Raw genomic sequence first — 21,643 nt, 5'->3', positions numbered from 1 at the left:
TTATAAAAAGGATATAAGTAGTCGTAGTAAATACCTAATAATTTTCTAATTACGCAGTCAGACGAAGTATTAACAGTATTTCTGCGTCAACTTATGAAACTGGCTAGCCTAATAATTGTAAAGAATAAGCTAGAATTACTTCGCCTCTATCAGATCATTTGACAGCAGGCTGTCAAACCTGAAAGCAATTTTGAGATCTTTTACTTGTAAAATCTTATAATAATTAAATAAAATGCCGCGTCATTTTGATGAACCTAACATGAGCGACTCCACGCTCCTCATGAGCGTCGAGGACCTCATCAACATGGCGTTGGGACCGCCCGACGTAAGTCTAGATGGGAACTATACAAAGATTATCTTTAGTACTATATAAGTATCTACTACAAAATATAAATGCATTGAAATCTCTTAATTACTAGCAGGCCAATCATAGATTCACATCGATTTCTGCTTTAATTTGCGCTAAGGAACATGCGTGGTATCATGTGATGCCGAACTAAGTCTTTAGGAATAGCAGTCCGTCAAATGGAGTTTATGTAGAGGTTTAGACTAAAGTTCTTTTTAAGTTTGATGACCCATTGCTTGCAGTGGCACTTAAAGACTGGTGAACATGCCTGTTCGCTAATTACAGCGCATAATTTAAATATGTATGGATTTTTTTATCGATTGCAGGTAAATAAAGTGGACTTTAAAATAATACAAACAATCTTACACATATTGGCGCGACAGCAGCGCATGCTACAGCAGCGGGTGGAAATAAGAATAACCGAACAGAGAACCGCCTCCCCACCGACACGCCCAGCACAAAAACCTACGAAAATGAAGGAATTTTCAGAAAGCTCATCTTCAAAGAGTCCTACAAGGTCACCCCCTACTAAGAAACGAATGGCAGACATTAAGGAACATCGAGAAGAAAAAATAAAAGAAAAGCATGATAAGGGTGATAAAGCAAAAGCAAAGGCTGAAAAAGACGCACAAAAAGAAAGGGAGAGGGAATTAAGAGCGCAAGAGAAAGCCGATAAAAGTGCAAGGAAAGAAAAAGAAAAAGCAGAAAAAGCGGAACAGAAAGAACTTGAAAAAGCTGAGAAAAGTGCTAGAAAGGAAAAGGAGAAAGCTGAAAAAGCCGACCAAAAAGAACAAGAGAAGGCTGATAGAAGCGCTAGGAGGGAAAAAGAAAAGGCAGAAAAAGCGGAACAGAAAGAGCTAGAAAAAGCTGATAGAAGCGCTAGAAAAGAAAGAGAACGGGCAGAAAAGGAGGAACAAAAGGAATTCGAGAGAGCTGATAGAAGTGCCAGAAAAGAAAAGGAAAAGGAAGAACAAAAAGAATTAGAGAGAGCCGACAGAAGCGCTAGAAAAGAAAAAGAAAAAGCAGAAAAGGCGGAACAGAAAGAATTAGAAAAAGCTGATAAAAGCTCTAGAAAGGAAAGAGAAAGGACAGAAAAGGAGGAGCAGAAAGAATTAGAAAAAGCTGAAAAAAGCGCTAGAAAAGAAAGAGAAAGGGCTGAAAAGGAAGAGCAGAAAGTTTTAGAAAAAGCTGAAAAAAGCGCTAGAAAAGAAAGAGAAAGGGCTGAAAAGGAAGAGCAGAAAGAATTAGAAAAAGCTGAAAAAAGCGCTAGAAAAGAAAAAGAAAGGGCAGAAAGGGAGGAGCAAAAGGAATTAGAGAGAGCTCAGAAAGAAAAAGAAAAGGCCGAGAGGGCTGCAGCGAAGGAGAGAGAGCGGGCTGAACGTGATAGGACACCATCGCCGGCGACTAAAGGGGTAATATATTATAAAATTATATCTCTAAAACTAATTTGAAAATTGTATGAGGGCGGAGGCATTGATACAGACAAACACCTAACCTAAAAATTGTGATTGCTAGAAATAAGAAGTATCTTAATATGTACAAGCGTGTTGGAATATCATTGAAAATTTAAAACTAATTTAGAGGTGTAGGAGGGTTTTCGGAAAATTGGCGCGCGTTTGTACTGAGCAGCGTCGATAGTGCGCACGCGTGTGATGGGTTATTAAACGCAGCAGGCGCCCGCTCGCCTATTGTTTCTCAGTTGAGTATAGTCCGCGCCAAACTTCTAGTCCGCTCTGAAGTTGTTGCGCGCAGGTGTAGTCATAGAGCCAATGCGGTCGAACACAACCACACGCATATACTCTGCAGCAAGAATAAGGGCACACTAACGCAGCTATGTACCCGTGGGCGACAGCGGACAGCGGAAGCTGCCGGGGGTCCCGCGCTATTTTCGTTCCGCTAATGTCTATAATTTGCTGTTGCGGCGCGACTCATTTATATATTCAGAGCGGACTAGCTGTTTGGCACGGACTCTACAGTTCCAAGCTAGCACGCTACGGACGCGTGGCGGATCCCAGGCCGTATGAAGCGGGCGCCCGCTCTGTGCACACTTGACATTTCTAGCGAATGCTCAACGGTTTCACACTTCTGGAATATTTACATTGTCCATCTATTTATTGTAGGCAAATATGGCTTTGTGGTAAAAAAAGGTACCAATTAATTGAGTAGTTTTTGATTATCTGACATATATTAGGTTTAACATTATAGTTCTATGAATGATATTATTGTATTTATAACAGGAATATATTTCAGAAAGAAAAGATAAAAGTAAAAGAGGAAAGCACATCAAGTATATCTATAACAGGTATCTAAAACAATACTTTATTCTAACATAAATCATTGGTGTCCTGACACAATAATCATCAGTTAATGTAAAAAAATAATTATTTTCGTAATAACTTATTGTTGTCCCGTTGCTCACCACGATTACCAACTGTGTTTCGATAGAATTAACACACCTTTGAGAATTTTGTGGAGTTCCAACTTTCATGCACATTTCAAATGATGACTTAGGTTTCTTTAAAATGTTTTACTTTTCCGTCAACACAACCCAAAATTTAATTTAAATATGTGAAGCTTAAAAATTAGAGACGTATATAGGTAGAATCCATAGCACGAGACCCATAGGAAAATACTACAGTGCTTATATTTACCATATATTTAATTGCTTATTTTAAAACTACCTACTTACATTATTAATTTTTGTTTCACTGAAGAAATCGACCGCGACAAGAGGAAAGTACTTGTTGGTAAGTCAATTATTTATTTTACATATAATTAACAATGTAATTATTTTAAAACCTAAAAATGTAAAGTAACTGTGTTATCAATTTCCAGTTGAAAAAGGACCAACCACGCGTAGTGGTGAGTTTAATTGTTACATTTTTTCTTGTCACCTTGTCCGCGTAAAATATGTATTTTTAACGAATTTAACTAATTGTATTGCTTACAAATGACGAATTTTTGATTACTATTTCTGTATTCTTATACACTTTAAAATAAATCCTCAGTGTTAATTTGTGTAATTTATAGAATTTCTGTATAAGTTATATTTCTATACTCAGCTATTTGACTGTGCTTAACACGTCTTGTTGGGTGTTGTTGTTGTACCAAAGTATTATAATTGCAATCGTATAGGTACTAAAATGAAAAATCAATCTTGAAGTCTGCAACTATCGTAATCGTATATCGGTAGCGTTGTATTTTCGTTTCTTGTAATAATCGTAATAAAGTTTGACTTTCATCATGTTTTGGAAATGAAAATAGATGTCGTCAAAAAATCCCTCTCGATTCTCTATTGCTCGTGTAGATTCCCGTGCACGAGGGGCCAGTATCGACGTGGTTACTCAGTCCCAATTTGCGTTGCTGGAGGCTGCGGTCAAGGGGCTAATGGCCAAGGCGGCGCCCATGGGTGAGCTCCGGCTACCCGACAACAAGAAGCTCAGGAGCGACCTGGTGAAAGGCAGCGCCTCGCTCACTGATACTATGGAAGCTATGCAGGTATTTAATACCTATCACCGCATAAATTTCTACCACCGCGTAAGATAACACCAGTGTTAAGCACTGTTGTGTTCTGGTTTGAAGGGTGTGGCAAGAGAGACATACTTATCTAGGGCATTCCAGCTTAGTCCTCAGGTCCTAGGATAGCGGCGCATCTGTGGCCGACCTCAGGTAGGAATATCTAATTCTATCTCGGGTTCATTCTATCGATTTAATATCAGGTGTACTGCATGCTGTTTTGTTAGTTCGGTTGGTAAGAAAGTGACGTTTAATCAGGTGAATGCTCGCGTGAAAGCAGCCGAGGAAGCGATAGACCGGATGGCAGGGCTTCTGACGCAGCTGACGGCGGCAGGCGCGCTGCCACCCGGCATGGACGGCCAGGTGGAGGAGGCCAGGCGGGAGGCGGAGAGGGCGCTCACCTCCGATACTGATGACACCATGGTAACTTGGTAACCTGATAATTTGCCATCGGTAGGATTGTACTTGATGACTCAATAGTAACTTGGTAACCTGATAACTAACCGTCGGTAGGATTGTACCGCTAAGTGTCTAACCTAGAAGTGCAACAAATAATGATAAAATTACGCTGCGAAAGTGATTTGAAGAAATATAAAAAAATTGTTAGCTTATAAAAAAAATGTTATTGGGCATTTAGAAATGTATCATGAAAATTAAAAGACGTAATTTGACTTCACACTTACACTATCCATGTGCACTCACACAAATGCAAAGCTCAGCTTAGACCTCGCGGACTATACGTTAATTATATGTAGGTATTTAGCACCGCGAACTAGTACTTTAAAGTTTTACAATAAAATAATAAAAGCAAAATCTCACGGTATATAAGTCACGATATTTTCAGCCAATTAGGGCCCGCCCGTCGACGGCGCGTAAGTCAGTGGCGATCGACCCGATGGTGAAGGAGTCGCAGCTGGCGCGGCCGTCCACGGCTCGCCCGTCCACCGTCTCTGTCAAGGTAGGGATGTTGCAAAAATATCGATACATTTTGATCCGATATATCGATACATCGATACAAAATATCTAACATAGAATCCAATTGTATAAAAAACGATATATTTTTATTCCAGCAGTACTGCTGTGGGGCAAATTTTAGAAATTTAGTTATTTGCCTTCAAAAAAGAAGTACTTTGTATAAAATATTCTATTGATATTATTGAGTTATGTTGAACTAAATATACTATTATTTATAAACCGCCAAATCTTGTGAAAATTCTACCGTTTATTGATATATCGATATTTTTCGCGATGTATGGACACCGATATCGATATTTTAATTTATTACGATACATCGTTATATCGATTTTTTTTTTCACTTCCGACATCCCTACGCCTAGGGGTCCATCAGCACCGTGATGGGTAGAGCTTCGGTGGTGTCGCAGCCGTCCTCTACCGTCACCACCGCACCGGAACCAGGAGTTACGAGAGGGGAGATGGAGTAAGTTGATGATGGGATGGCAACTAAGTTTCCGCCATTTGTTTAAAATAAATAATGTGGGTTTTTTCATAACAGTAAGTAAGTTTTTCATCAATAATGTATGAAGAATACATTTATTGTTTATACGAGTAATATCTTTCAATGTTCAGCATAATTAGTTTTATCGTTGGCAGAACCTAGTCTTTCTTCCAGGAGAAAAAATAATTTTACCACGCTTTCGTTTCTGCAGTATTAAACGAAATGTCCCGTATAGCATTTAAATGAGATCTAATGGGGTGATCGAAGAAATCGGTTGATACCAAATCAGGAGGTAAGGGAGATAATTAGGTATGACAGGAGTTTCAAACTGTGTTTTTATGGCTTCTTTTCTTCATATCGGCGATTTAAGTCCTTACTTATGAATCCTACTAATGAAGAAATCAATTGCATTTGATGATATTTCCAGAGACCTAATAAAGTCTGTAAAGGATGACCTGTGGAAAAGAATGAATAGCATGACAAACAAGGCTACGAACGCTGCCGAGAGTGCGATGCACACCGCTAAATCAGTCGGTACGAGACCATATTTTAATATAGAAAACTTTGATACCTTGGAATTATTTACCAGAAATGTAGTGTGTTTTGGCTTGAAGTGTGGCGTGTCTTAAAAAGCCTCCGTTTTATCGAGTTATCGAAGATGAAGCTTTGATTCTGTTAGTAAAATGGCGTTTTTATTGATTGTAGCCGAAAAACTCGAAGTCGCGTTGAAGCTTGATCACCGTATATCCAGCCTGTACTCCCTGGTGGCTGACTACGCGGAACAATTGAGCGGGTTCGATGCTGGACTCACTACACAGGTGGGTTATGATGTACCTACGTCTTCGACATCAACAAGAGATCCTGAATCACGCTATCGAAGTTTTTTAAATGTCTTGTATGTAAATGTACCTTATTTGGATCATTGAAGATAGGTTGCTTCCAAGTTATTGCCATCTTGCCTGGCGTGAAATTTATTGTTATCAAGATAGTTATAGTCCGCGCCGAACTGCTAGTCCGCTCTGACGTTGTTGCGACCAAGTATAGTCATACAATTTTCTATGACGACGCGATTCATTTCTATATTCAGAGTGGACTAGCAGTTTTACGCGGACTATAGGTACATACAAATATGTTTGCAGTGTGCTCTAATGTTTGCAGATGCAAAGTTTCCAAGAGCAAATAGGGCAAATTCGCAACGATCTTAAGGGCGGTTTGACGCAGTTGGAAGCCGTTAACAATAATGCTGAAACTGCAGGTATATCTGACCAAACATAAATAATAGAATAGAACGGAATCATTTTTGTGTATGGTATCTGACCACTGCTATAACATTTTTTGTCGCATAGTAACGAATTTTGTAAGTTTTGATTAAGCTGCGTTTTATTCTATCCTATTGTGGCGACATAGCACAACCAGTGTTTCTGACTGGGTGATGTTCTGACCTGCGTAGTGGGGTGGTCACCATATCACCAGGTCACCGGTCTGACTCTGGGTTCGTTTCCCGAATAGATTTCTGTTTTGGTCTGGGTGTTTATTTATTTATGGGTGTGGTCTGGGTATCTACGTCTGTGTTTACTGTGTAGTACCCATGACCCATAGAATCCTAGCATGGGGCTGCGAGTGTAGTAGGCGAGTTATGTTTATTATTATAATATTATTATTATAATAGGCATGAAGACAGTATTAAAAATCAAAGAATAAATTATTCTCAAAAATGACCCAGTTTAAAAAAAGATTTAAGATTTATTATATTTTCAATAAAGTGAAAGTATAAAATACTGCAGTCGGCCATCTTGTCTGAAACGCTTATCGGGCCGCGAATGACGTCATTATTGGGTATGTCACTCAATTTATTGTCGAAATAATACGATTTTTGGAATCAGTAGACGTACATACAGACGTACAATCAGTAGTACGTACATTATAGAATGGGTTTTCAAAATTTGTCATCATGCCTACTGTATGAATGTGGTTTCCAGCGGTGTTGGAGCTGACGGAGCGTCACGAGGAGCTGGTGGGCGAGCTGGAGCGCACCGTGCACGCGCACCGCGCGCTCACCGCCTTCCAGTCGCAGCTCGCCGACGAGCTCAGGGTAACGCGGCACTAGCCGACCCGGCAAACGTTGTGTTGACATATAAATAAAAAAATGTTAAGGGTGAACAACCCTTATCACTTAGGGGTATGAAAAATAGATAGTAGCCGATTCTTAGACCTACTGAATATGCTAAAGTTTGGTGAAAATCGGTAAAGCCGTTTCGGAGGAGTACGGTAATTAACATTGTGGCACGAGAATAGAATATATAAGATACTGTCTTCACAAGGCTGAAGTTGCAAACTGTCAACCTGATGGTGATCACTGCCGCTTTTGGACATCTGTAGCTAACCATACTGGTTCTATCACCTTTTAAATCTATGATGCGGTGAGGAGTCAGTGGCGTAGAGAGTTTGACTGGTTAAATTAGCTGGCCAAGCAAAAATCTGCAAAAACGTCTTCATGGGGACAATCCATACTGTCGGAAAATTCTATTTTTGCCAATTATCTTTTGGACTAAATTATCTGTTAATCTTAAGTTCGATTTGCATAAAGAAAGATGAAGAAAACTTGGATTAAAATGTGATTATAGTTAGCAATAGTAAGCAATTCTGAATTATGGATATTGCTTTATGAATATTCCAGAGTTTGGTGGAGTGCGTAGAGATGTTGCGAGAACAAAAAGCTGATCGAGATGAAGTTATCGATGGACTTCGAGACAAGGTGAGATTTGTTATTAATAAGTGTAGTGGTGGTATCGCTACTAAAAGAGAAAGAGTTCCATGATTTATAAAGGGAGTTGTTTCTCACGTTGGAATAAACTTAGGTTAAAATATCATGGAATGCCTGTTCCTTAAAATATACTCGACATGAGTCACTTACCATCATCAGATCACCATTATTAGATGGTAAGTGAAGTGCTTATGATTAATACCTGTAATAAATCCCAGATAAGAGTAGATTTCTACCTGAGGTCCATGAGGAATTAAGTTACGTCATATGAAAAGTACGTCTTTTTTATTACATCATGTAGTGAATTTTAAACTTTGATAATTGAAACAAATCCGTGCAGAGTAGAGTCAGTGAATCTCTTAAAAATAAAATGGGTATGAAGACAGTATTAAAAATGTCTGACCGGGGCAACTTAACGTCATTTTTTTGGCGTGTCACTGTATCGTTTGAACTTTTCTATGGGATATCGTAACGTGACGTTACTTGTGGATGTCATGGTAGCCGGGAGCGTCTTCACGCTTAATATAAAATTTGTTTTGAAAATTGCTATTATTTTCGTTAATACTGAATTTATAGCCGAAATAACTAATTTTTCGAATCATTAGACATGTATAGTTCGCGCCTAACTGCTAGTCCGCTCTGAAGTTGTTGCGAGCAGGTGTATTTATATATATAATAACAGCAGTGTTAGGCGCTGCTGTGTTTCGGTTTGATGGGTGTGGTAAGGGAGACAGACTTCTCCGAGGCGTTCCAGCTTAGTCCTCAGGGATAGCGGCGCATCTGTGGCCGACCTCAGGTAGGAATAACTAATCCTATCTGGGGTTGATTACAGATGTCCATGGGCGGCAGGAGCCACTTACCATCAGGTGGACTGCATGCTCGTCTGCTACTCTTATATTATAAAAAAAATATATAGAAGGGGATTTCAAAATGTGTCATGATGGCCGTTGTGTTGATGAGTACCGTGTGCGCAGGCGGACACGTCGCGGCTGGCGGGGCTGCTGGCGGAGGCGGAGTTCGCGCGCGCCCGCGCCGAGCTCGCGCGCCGCCTCGACGTCTGCCACGACAAGTTCCACCGCCAGGACGCCGTCTGGATGGTGAGCTGCTTACTGTTTGACGACCCGCGTGGCGGAGCGGTCACCATGCCGGTCTGACGCGCAAAGGGTCCCGGGTTCGATCCCCGGCCAGACAGATATCTGAATGATGAATTTAGATTTCTGTTCCTGGGTCTGGTTGTTTGTGTATTTGTCTATGTGTGTGTCCATGGCACCCACGACACAGGGAATCCTGTTGTGGGGCTGTGAGTGTAGAAAGCGTTTGTTTGTTTGTTTGTTACTGGGGAAAGGGGTTAGCACCAAATCTAGAGTCGTGTATAGTCCGCGCCAAACTTCTAGTTCGCTTTGTATGGTTGCGCGCAGGTGTAGTTAGAGAGACAATGCGGTCGAACATAACTATGAGCATATTATACTCCGTAAAAACGGTAAGAGCACACTAACGAAGCTATGTACTTGTGGGCGAGAGCGGGCAGCGATGGGTGCCGGGGTGGTCTTGCACTGTCTTCATCCCGCTCATATCTACAATTTGCTGCTGCTGTTGCTGTTGCAACGCGACTCGCATCTATATTCAGAACGGATTAATATTTGGTGCAGACTCTACTTAAGTCCGTCCATAAAATTGTAGAAGTGGCAACATAATGATAACAAAGTAGAAGAACGTTTCTTTTTAATACGCTTTTATTAGCTTCAGACGTATGTATGTTAGTATGTAACGGAATATTTGAACATGATTTTAACCCCCTTCAAAACGTCGGATTAACTTGAAATTTGGCATACTTATTAAGGACCGATGACAATTCAATATTTTAAACATTCTGACCCGTTATCCTTACTAGGATAATCAGGATCAGCGATTTTTGTTTTCCTGAGACCCGGAAGGTCTGCGTTAAGACCAATAAAGGAATCTACCAGGCGCGCCGATCACCTAACCTAACCTAACCTGACCTGACCTGACCTGACCTGACCTGACCTGACCTGACCTGACCTGACCTGACCTGACCTGACCTGACCTGACCTGACCAACTTACAAAATTAATCATTCAACAGAACCCGGAAGTGGGCTTGCTGAGACCAAGCGCGGAAGATCTGCAGTTTAGGTTCCAACGGCGTAACAAAAATGACAAACTGTACAATGCGGTATTTTTAACCTCCAGCCAAGTTTGGAAGAAAGTCATTGAACTCGGTAGACTGAACGTGGATCATCAAAAGATCCACGTTGAGGAATTTGTGCCCCTGCTGCAATGCAACAAATGCCTGCAGTTCGGGCACTTGAAAAAACATTGCACCAGTGATGAGAGTCTATGCACGCACTGTGGCGCAGAGGGCCATACATTCGAAAACTGCCCATCTAAAACCAACGCAGATGTATTAAGCTGCTACAATTGCTCCCGCAAAAACAACAGGTCCAATACAACTCTCAACACCAAGCACTCGGCATTCTCATACACATGCCCGATAAAAGAGGACATGATGTGCAGGGTGGTTGCTAAAATCGACTATGGATTATAGCAATCACTGCGTGCCGTCCAGAGAAATTGTCAACAAACTCATAAAATCGCTCCTACTAACTCAAACAATAGCCTAAAAATGATCCAATGTAATTTGGGCAGGAGCTACGCTAGTGAACTGGAATTTGTCAGATATTTTACAGACCATGAGTATGATGTTGCGTTTATCACAGAACCGTACGTCGGTAGTCGCAACACCATGAGGAACATCCATGGTTACGACATATTCCAGTTCACCACAGACACGCGCGTTAAAGCAGTCGTTGCAGTCAAGACTGGCATAGGCGCTGCTCTTGGCATAGCAAGTCACTCGTCACCCAACATCAGCACTGCCCAAATCACTTACAAACTAAATAAAATCTACCTTGTTTCCGTCTACATAGAGCCTAAATCCGATGATAGTAACACACTGACTCAACTTGACCTTCTTCTCCAAGACATTGATAACTCCCAAGCCGTGATATGCGGCGATTTCAATGGTTGGCACCAGATCTGGGGCTCACATACCTCCAACAAGAGAGGCCGCGAGGTATTGGACCTAATAACGTCGCACAATCTCGCCCTTTGTAATACTGGAGATAAACCCACGTTTGAGTCCTCTTCTTTGGGCACGCTGAGAACCTCCATTATTGACCTCACTATCGCTTCTGACAACATTGCATCCAAGATTGACAAATGGAACATTAACTACGACGCTTGTCCGACCTCAGAACACCACGCCATCGAATTTACGTTAAATATTAATAAAAATAAACTAAAACACAAGAGCACATTAACTACTTACCGGTATAACACCTTCAGCGCCGACTGGAACCTGGTGAAGGAGTCGCTAATTAGTGAAATGAGCACCTCCGTCCTTGCTGAACCTGAAATTAAAAACTTAAATAACACGGAATTAGACATATACATAAACACAGTCACGAAAAACATACAAAAAGCCTGCAACAGAACCTTAAAAGCCAAAAGAAATAAAATAAAGAACATACCATGGTGGAACGAAGATCTGGACCGTCTTAAGAAGAAAGTTGTGTTCTATCATCACCGCATTCAGGATCTGAAAAGGAAAAACAAACCATTGGAAAATATATTACTAGAAAGACAAATCATAAAAGATGAATATAAGCTTACCTTATCCAAAGTCTCCACCGAGCACTTTAGAAACTTTTGCAGCAAACAAGGGAAAGAAGATGTTTGGTCACTTACCAACAGGCTGCTAAAGTGCTCCCCTCAACCCACGCCTCCTACTACCCTCAACCTTGGCAACGGCACCTTCACTAAATCCAGCGAAGAGTCAGTAAGCGCCCTGATCAATCGATTCTACCCAATTGACACTCCTGATTCACTTGAAACGCAAAAGCGCCTTAGATGCAGGGCAAACACGATACCGACCACTGCAAGCGAGGAGCCCTTTACACTCCAAGAGGTCATCGATTGCATATCTTCTATGAGTCCGCATAAATCCCCTGGTCCCGATCATCTTACTGCAGATATTTGCAACAAATTTACCGAAACCTTTCCCGAATTAACCTTGCAACTAATGAATCATTGCCTACATCTTGCCCATTTTCCAACAGCTTGGAAAAATGCCTTTGTCAAGACCATACCAAAACCCAATAAACCAGACTACATGGATATTTCGTCGTATCGCCCAATAGGACTGTTAGATGTTTTCGGCAAATTGCTGGAGAAATTAATATATAAAAGACTCATACATCATCTCAATATCACCAATAACTTACACAGAAATCAATTTGGATTTCGGGAGCAAAAATCAACTAACGACGCACTGGCCGAAGCATTAACCCATATAAAAAATGCAAAGAATAGTGGGAAACTTGTCATTGCGATATCTTTGGACATTAAAGGAGCGTTTGACCATGCTTGGTGGCCTGCTCTCTTGAACAGGTTGCATGATGTCAAATGCCCTTCAAATCTCTACAGAATGATCCAGAGCTATCTCAGTGACAGGTCCGTAACTTTAAACTACGCAGACGCCACTGTTCAAAGAGTATTGTCTCGAGGTTGTGTGCAGGGGTCTGTCTTGGGACCGCTCTTTTGGAACTTAATAATAGACGAAATTTTAAACACAGATCTTCCTCTTACTTGTCATCTTCAAGCATTCGCCGACGACCTACTTCTTATCGTTTCAACAGACAGTCTCACCAAACTGGAAAACGACGCCAACGATGCTCTAAGAACTATCACCGAGTGGGGATGTAAAGTTAAATTGGAATTTGCTCCCAATAAAACTCAAGCAATTGCCTTCACAGCCAAAGCCTCTAAATCAAAAATAATTGTTAACAATACTCACGTTCCCTTCTCCAGCGAAATTAAGTATCTTGGCGTAATAATTGACAAAAACCTTAAGTTTATCAAACACGTTAACAATGCAATAGTTAAAGCCCAGAAGATTTATAAAAAGTTAAGTCTGTTTGTACGACCCACTTGGGGCGTACAATCAGAAAACATAATTATCATATACAATAGCGTAATTGAACCCACAATCACATATGCTGCGGAAATTTGGAGTTCCGCAACCAAATACAAAATAGTGTGCAATAATCTCAAATCACTCCAGAGAGGATTCGCCCTTAAGGCAATTAGGGGTTTTAAAACTATCTCAGGCACTGCCGCCATTGCCTTAGCTGACTTTATCCCGCTAGATATTAAAATCACTGAAATTGCTGAAATACAAAGAACCAAGAGATCAGGATACACCAAATTTCTACCAGCAGACATCACATGCGATCGTCCAGCTAACCCCTCTTATCTCTTACATCCTTCGACAAGAATCAGCATCACCTTCGACACTGTTTGCACCCAGAATGAAATTGACAACAACACATCACCGGATATGACCCAAATCTATACAGACGGCAGTAAACATGATGGTTTAGTCGGAGCTGCTTTTGTTATTTATCATCCGAATGGCAAAATAGAGACCAAGAAACTCAAACTACACGGCAGCTGCTCTGTATTTCAAGCAGAAATGCTTGCAATACAGAGGGCTTGCGAGCATTGCGTTGCGAGAGGAATAATTAAAGTCGTCATCCTATCTGATTCCATGTCTGCTCTCATGGAGTTGCAGAATCGGAACTCAACCAACGCAATGGCTGTAGAAATACATAAAAATATATACAAAATTCAACTTTTAGGCTCGATTCGATTCTTGTGGATCAAGTCACATGTAGGACTCGCAGGAAATGAGGCAGCTGACCAAGCTGCCAAAGCAGCTGCCAGCTTGCACTCACCTCCCAGCTTTAGTAACTTTCCTATTAGCTATATGAAACACCATCAAAAATTGGAAACCGACCGAATAATCAATAGTAGATATCAGGCTGAAACCAAAGGAGCGCACACGCGACTTTGGTGCCCTAACATAGATATTATTAGAGATCTGCTCAAATCCACGACACTCACCTTTCAGCTTACTCAGATTTTAACTGGTCACGGTTACCATCTACACTATCTGCATCGTTTCAAAATTTCCACCACCGATAAATGCCCCTGTGATGGTAACTCAATCCAAACAATCGATCACTTACTCAAACAATGTCCAGTCTTCGCAAATGTACGTCAAGAACACGAATTTACTTGTAATAATATCAACATTGATCCTTACTGTCTGTCTGAACTTCTCAAGCAAAATTCATGCTTGCAAACATTTCTAAATCTTGCGAACAATATTGTAAATAGCCTCAAAAACTTAAACGAAACTTGATTTGTACTTTTAGTAACTCATTAGAGTGTCATCAGTTTTATTATTTATTTTTGTTTATTAAAAAAAAAAAAAAAAAAAAAAAAAAAAATTATATATATATATATTGTCTTATTCTCGTCTTATAATATTATCGTCATATATTGTCTTATAATTATTGTCATTTTTCTAATCACAGCTGATTATGTTAATAATTACTAATCATTAAATAGAAGTGCTACTGCTACAATATATATATCTAAATATATATTATTCTTACAAAATAAATAATATTATACACGTATGTATATACATATTATATATCTATTTTCACCAAATCTCAGATTCAATAGCCAAAATTGTCTAAAACTTTTCTGCTTTTTAATAGCTTTAACTAAAAATCCTGTTTCAGGCCGCCCGTATAAAATTGCGAGGACCTCCAACAGTAGAAATCTTGTAAATCCGCCTTCAGCGGGAAAAAAAAAAAAAAAAAAAAAAAAGACCTGACCTGACCTGACCTGACCTGACCTGACCTCAACTTCGACGCGTCCGTTGTTAATAGCATCATGAAGCGGTGTCTCATCATCCTTATTCATTCAGCACTTCAACATCTGCACTTTCCTTTAACAAGATTTCCACTATTTCATTGTTCCCATTTCTTGCTGCCAAATGTAAAGGCATATATGATTTCAGCTCATCGTCATAGTCACAACTTATATTATTAACTCGAGCTGTAAAATTAATTAAACTACTAACAGTTTTAAAATCTCTGCAGGCAGCAGCAACACAAAGAGAAGAAAATAATATTTTTATCTTATTTACACTATTCTTAATTCAAATTTAAAAAAAAATATTTTCTATTTTTTAGTTGGATTTTCTATAAAAAGTGTATTTTTTTAGTTTTTTTAAACTATTATTTATTTTTCATTTTTTGGTCGAATTTTTTATAAAAGCGTATTTTTTAGTTTTTTTTAACTATTATTTATTATCTCGAGTCACCGTATTTATTAGGTACAACTATATTTTTGTACCATCCAAATTCTTGACATCATCGGAGGGGATAAGTGAAGCTCATCGTTCACTAAAAATATTCCGAATCCACTCTTGCTGCTGCTGAGCAAATTATGTCACATCAGGTCGCAATCGAATCGTCGATTCGAATCGACGAACATCGGTTCGTGAATTGCTGGCAGATTTTATACACCCTTAAAAAGTTACAGCCAGTCCTAGGATAACACCTATTACACATTTACTCGTCTACAGGAGAACACTCATAAATGTATATATTATCACTATGATGAAAGTTCAATAATCTTGATTGTTGCTTTATATAAAAAGAAATTGTTAATAAATAATAATTTACACCAAATCATAGGGTGCTATAAAAGACCTGCTGAAGACGACGGATCTGAAAGCGGAGATCATCGACCTGCTGTCCATGAAGGACGATACGCAGTGGCAGTTGCAGGCGTTGCAGGACAGGCTGAAGGTGTTGGCTGCAGCCCTTGGGGAACCGAAGGTACCCTTTATTGATCGGAGTAGGTTGTTTAAGGACAGGTTTTTTATGGAAAGCATTGTTTTTAAAGGGAGAAGTAAAAGAGTAGTATTTATTTGAATTAATTAGATAGACACGTATTTATATGTGATAGAAATGTATAACTTATGAAGGAACGGAATAACTACTCCCAGTTTTTCAAGGTCAGCGAAGCCTTCGTAATTCGACTCCGGAAGCAAGACAGCTACTTTCATTACTGTCAATTAATATCAGTATTTAGCGCAGTGTTATTTTATTTTGACGTTTGTGGTAGGGGAGATATACTTCTCTGAGGTTTTTTAATTAAGTTTTCAGGGGTAGTTATACATGTGTGGTCTATTTCAAGTAAAAAATGTATTTTTATTTGGAGTCGATGACGGATATCCATTGGTAGTAGTAGCCATTTACCATCAGGTGTACTGCATGTTTATATGCTACTGCAATATTGTTATAATAAAAAAGTCATAATGGTATTATCTTATGTCAAGCTTGCGAATAATCTTCAGTAACGTACATGTATTTTTTTATATTATGGTAGTAGCAGACGAGCATGCAGTCTACCTGATGGTAAGTGGCTACTGTTGCCCTTGCACATTTGCAATCAACCCCAGATAGGATTAGCTATTCGTACCTGAGCTTAGCCACAGATACTCTACTACCTCAGACGACTCAGCTGGAACGCCTAGGAAAAGAATGTTTCCCTTACCACACCTTTCAAATTAGAACACAGTAGCGCTTAACGCTGCTGTTTTGAGAGAGAAATAGGTGTGGCGGTGATGCCACCGGAGTCGAACCACAAAGAGTTCTTTAAAACGCCATCTTCAGCGGCTCGTAGCGCCGTCTGTTATCTTTATCTTTGCGAGTGACATACCGTGCGTGTGCGCAGGCGGCGCTGCTGACGCGGCGGCTGGCGGCGGGCGCGGCGTGCGGCGCGTGCGGCGCGGCGGCGCTCATGGCGGCGCGCGACGCGGCCGCCGGCGCGCCGCCGCGCCTGCCCGCGCTGCGCCCCCCGCCCCCGGAGCCCTGCGCGCCGCCCGCCGCCCTGGGACCGGAGCCCGACGATCAGAGGTAACTTGTGCGCTGTTAAGGAGGTTGCCTTAGGAACAGAGGAGTTCTGCCGTGTGAAGGATCAGAGGTAACCGATCAGAGGTAACTGATGTGCTGTTGACGATGATGCCGTTTGAAGAAGTTCCCGCCGAGGCTGATGATTGCAAGTCAGTATTGCATGTTGTTAATAAGGCAGCTGACAGTGTACAACGCAATGGCACTCGTGGACATCCATGGCACCGCTGATGGAGCATCGTCGCGATTACTTTCGTGAGACTGCCGCCTAAGAAACCCTGCAAGTAGTGGGAACTCGGCTCGAATCCGGATGATTTTAGATAAATTCGGTAGGTAAAGTATTGCTATAATTATGAGTTTATTTTTCGACCCAAAAAGCATCATTTTCCAAATAATTTCCTGCTGGAGCCTATTGATCAAATCTAATTATTATATATCCATTGAAACTTCGTTTTCGACTGAAAGTTACGACTATAGCCAATTTATCGACCCTGGTGAAACCAACCTATGTTATATATAAATTTTTGATCGAATACACTATAGTATAAACAATCAATGTTCCATTCTCAATTAAAATTGATTATCCTAAAAAATTAAAAAGCTTCACAAAATTAAACTATCCATGACTCCCTCTTAACCTTGAACCTTGTATCTCCAATTCCTACAAAGGAATGTTATTACCCACTTTAAGAAAAAGTATATACATAGAAGTTAAAAAATTAAACTTTTTACTAACGTCGCTTAGAAATCTGCAAAAAATATATAGGCAAGTAAGTTCGCATTATTACATTAAATTATTTAAGCATAATAATTAAGAGACGTGATCTCACAATATATTGATGTGAGCGTCGTCCTCCAGCAGACACATCTGCCAGCGCTGGGTGGGCGGCTCGCACACGCTGCTGTCGGAGCGCACCGCCCGCGAGAGGGCGCCACCCTTCGATACCGGCGCTCCGCCTACGAAACGCTACGTCGGCTACGGGATGGATGGACGGGTGAGTATCGTACCCTCAAAGAAATTACCAGATCTACATTATAGTGTTCGGCCGTAGCTTCAGTATCGGCCACAATAAACTGCATGTGACTATGACCAAAATAAATCGAAGTTGCGGCCGAAGCCGAATGTTTCTAACAAACAACTAAATTGAACAAACTGCTACGTATGTCTGATCACTATACAAATGGTTGTAGTGTAAAGCTAATAAGCCAGGATTAAAGCTTTACTTAAGACAGGACGCCTTTTAATCGTATCATCTCTGACATTTATGTCCTGGAAACTGCCTCCAGCAAAACGATCATTACACTCAATTCTTAATGACTGGCTGTCCGTATCCTTTAACTTAAATACTTTTATGCCAAACCCATTCTTCCTATCCATTATTAAAATTGCCCATAATTATTCACATATAACAGTAAATAAATTCGTGATATTTTATTCATTTTTTATATTTTTCTTTCGATATCTAGTTCCTATTAGTGATCGAAGTATTTTGCCCACCAGTAATAAAACTCTTAAAATAAAACCTATCCCACTCTTACAAACATTAAAGTATTTACGTAAATTGCAAATAACACAGATATTTAAGCCGAGATAAAGCATATTAAACAGTATCTTAAATAGCGGAAATAAAAAGCAAACACTGTTGTATAATTAATTGGGTGCAAAACATTTGACGGCTTGCTTTAATGTGGCGACCGTTAAACTTATATTGCGGAAAATATATGTATTTATTCAAATGGTTTATTGTCAAGTTTATGATTAATTTTCGATTATGTAGTGTTTATTTGAAATGTTATGCAAGGAGATATGACATTTTGTGTGTTTGTAATAATTACCTCTAATTACCTAAGTATATTATTATTACTGTGTAAAATATGACGCATTTTAAAAGCATATTGTACCATATTTATGGTATTTATGGTGTGGTATGGTTATATTATACTTATATGGCAACTACAGGTCAATCTTATGAGTTACTGATAGACATTATTCACAATCATAATGTGATTATCAGATCTAATCACTGATATTATATTAATTAAAGTTCGACTATAAGAGCTAACACAAAACATGAAAACAATTATGGGCCGATTTTCAGAACTGTCACTAAACATGTAACTAATTATATTATGGGTCGGCTTTAAAAGCTGACATTAAACATGTGATTAATAACGGGTCGATTTTAAGAGCTAACGTTAAATATGTGACCAATTAATGGGTAAATTTTTAGAGCTAAATATGTGACCAATTTATGGGTGGATTTTAAGAGTTAACATTAAATATGTCACCAATTAATGGGTCAATTTTAAGAGCTAACATTAATTATATAACTAATTATGGGTCGACTTTATTGCCTAAATTATGATATCAAAAATAATATCAGCCTAGCCAGTGTAATTTTGCAGCTATACATGATGGAGGAGGAGTTGCAGCCGTGCCTGGAGTGCAACGAGATCCTGGCCAAGGAGGGAATGGAGAGGCTGCCTCCCGTGGGGGAGGACGGCGCGGGAGACCAAGGTAGGATACGTTATCTGTTTAGTGGAGTTATACTGCATGAGGAGTTTTAAGGCTTATCTCTTGCTTTGATGGTAATGATATTTTAAAATTTATACATATAATTTTAAATTTATACATATTAATATGTAAGGCAATTAATGCACTTACAGTTTATCTAAAGCAATTATAAATTAGCTATTCTAACGCTTTAGGTTAAGAAAACCTGATAGATGTAACGAAAAAGAAATAAATGTCTGATTTTTTTCAGAAACTAAGTACGTAATTGGTTAGGTTAGGTTAGTAAGTCTGGTCACATAGGTCAATTTTGATCTAGTCTTATACTCTCATCTTCTTATTTCTTATCATCATCTCGATAGATTAGGTTTTACGCTTAGAGAAGTTAAATAATGATATATATAATAAAGTTTATGATAGTGACAATAAGATGAATGATAATAAAGTTATTTAATTATTTTTACAGGAACAAGACAATCGATAACCACACACGATATCAAATAGTGACTCGTAAATTTGAATCATTTTTTGCATTATTGCAAAAATATTTGTACATTACATGCGGTTTGTATGTTTTTTTAATAAAATTCACAATAATTTTGTAATATTTTATTTTATTATAAAAATAAATAAATAATTTACATTTTCCTAACAAAGCGTATTTACAACTTACGAGCGCCTTCTAAAATAATTTAAATAAATAAATTATTGGACGGTTACATTTAGAATAAATAATATGTTTAAATAAATCCGATTGTAAATCATAGAGGATATAATTTTAGGTTTACAATTGATTAAATATAGTTGAACTTTGGATAATATAAAACTAGGAGTACATCTAAGAATACCTAGACTTAATTATTAATGTATTTTTTAGAAATTATTACTGATAGCGGTGATAGCCGGTTATAATATAAAAGTTAAGACTTCTTTTACCTAATACCTCATCCATTATTGCTAGACGCCCATTTTTATTAATATTCAATTTGTCCAATTTATTGCCTACCAAAGATAAGACACAATATGACAATTTCTTCATACAAGACGTTGTCAAATTCCGATCTTTGGTGGGTAAAAATTGGGTTAATTTATAATTAATAATAGTAGGCGAAAGCAATGTGGGAGGGTAGGCTTCAGGTGTAATTTTCAAAAGCGACATGTGCTTAGTAGCGGGCGAAATTGTTTTGAAGTCATCATATATCAAGATGGACCGCCCAATTAATACTATCGCTTGAGCAACCAACAACTGAGCGATTAGTGGTTAATGCGACTTTAAAAGTTGCTCGGCGACTCGGCAGACTCGATGGCGTTACACGGTATAAATCGAATATGTGCCGTTCTGTGGTTGCTCAAACGATTTGTCTGAATAAGTAACTTGTCAGTAGCTTAAGAGACAATATCGTGGGTTACGCAACTATCGCTCGGGCGATAGCAGCCAATGGGCAGTCAGCCTGAGTATTTTCTTATTAAATGTTAGGACCCTATTTATTTCTTGCCTTACTCTTATTTCATGGGATTATTTGTTGAAGTCCCCAGTAAGAGACGAACCCGAGTATTTATTAATCGTTATAAAAATACAAAAGCTTACTCGTCTGTTCGTAGAAACATTATGCTAATTTGTACTCTCTTTGCCTAAGTTTCTCTCGTTTTCGTTTCATTTCATATTGATTTCATAAGAACATAAAATATAGAAACTGAGACAAGAGAGCCATATTTTATTATATAATCATCACTTTAATTTATTAATATCGAGTCACGGCACATTATTTTGTCGAACAACGGGCTCTTACTCTGAATAAAGCCATTATAAATTATATTTATCTTACTTAAACTTTACTAAAATAGTAAACCTTCGATGATAGTGGCAACCCATTCTGCATATTCACAACCACCGGATACAATGTTGCCATGTTTTTATAGTTCACATTGAATTTGTGCTTTATTTCGCGACATTTTATAAATGTAATTGTATATGTAATTAATTAAAAAATTAATAATGATTGGATATTCTGGCAATTTACATGCACTTTCCGATAGCGGCCCGCCGCAATATATCATTATTACATACTATCCTATCGTTAATAAAATATTAATTTTAAATTTATATTTCGAATCGAATCGCATAAAGCTTACTCACTGGAATAACAAGTTAAAAAAATAAAGCACAAACATTTTTCTCACAAACTGCCTTAA

The 21,643-nt window shown here is 38.9% G+C and overlaps 1 protein-coding gene across 1 annotated transcript; it reads left to right on the top strand.

Moving 5' to 3' along the window:
• Positions 1-154: 154 nt before the first annotated feature.
• On the top strand, positions 155-20,055 carry LOC140757797 (uncharacterized). Its single transcript, XM_073093671.1, has 20 exons — positions 155-325; positions 673-1,758; positions 2,597-2,648; positions 3,061-3,093; positions 3,182-3,208; positions 3,654-3,844; positions 4,121-4,285; positions 4,707-4,820; positions 5,200-5,300; positions 5,746-5,852; positions 6,024-6,136; positions 6,477-6,573; positions 7,298-7,410; positions 7,996-8,073; positions 9,057-9,179; positions 15,718-15,861; positions 16,763-16,944; positions 17,798-17,933; positions 19,345-19,456; positions 19,917-20,055. Exons 1-20 carry the CDS (start codon positions 233-235, stop codon positions 19,952-19,954), a joined length of 3,105 nt encoding a protein of 1,034 aa, XP_072949772.1. The 5' UTR covers positions 155-232; the 3' UTR covers positions 19,955-20,055.
• The last annotated feature ends 1,588 nt before the right edge of the window (positions 20,056-21,643 follow it).

Source organism: Epargyreus clarus, unplaced genomic scaffold (assembly GCF_041222505.1).
Source record: "Epargyreus clarus isolate Ecla_fem2 unplaced genomic scaffold, WU_Ecla_fem_2.2 ptg000001l, whole genome shotgun sequence".
In the NCBI taxonomy this organism is placed as follows: domain Eukaryota; kingdom Metazoa; phylum Arthropoda; class Insecta; order Lepidoptera; family Hesperiidae; genus Epargyreus; species Epargyreus clarus.
Note: the sequence above shows the minus strand (reverse complement) of the source record. Positions and strands in the feature narration are given on the sequence as shown.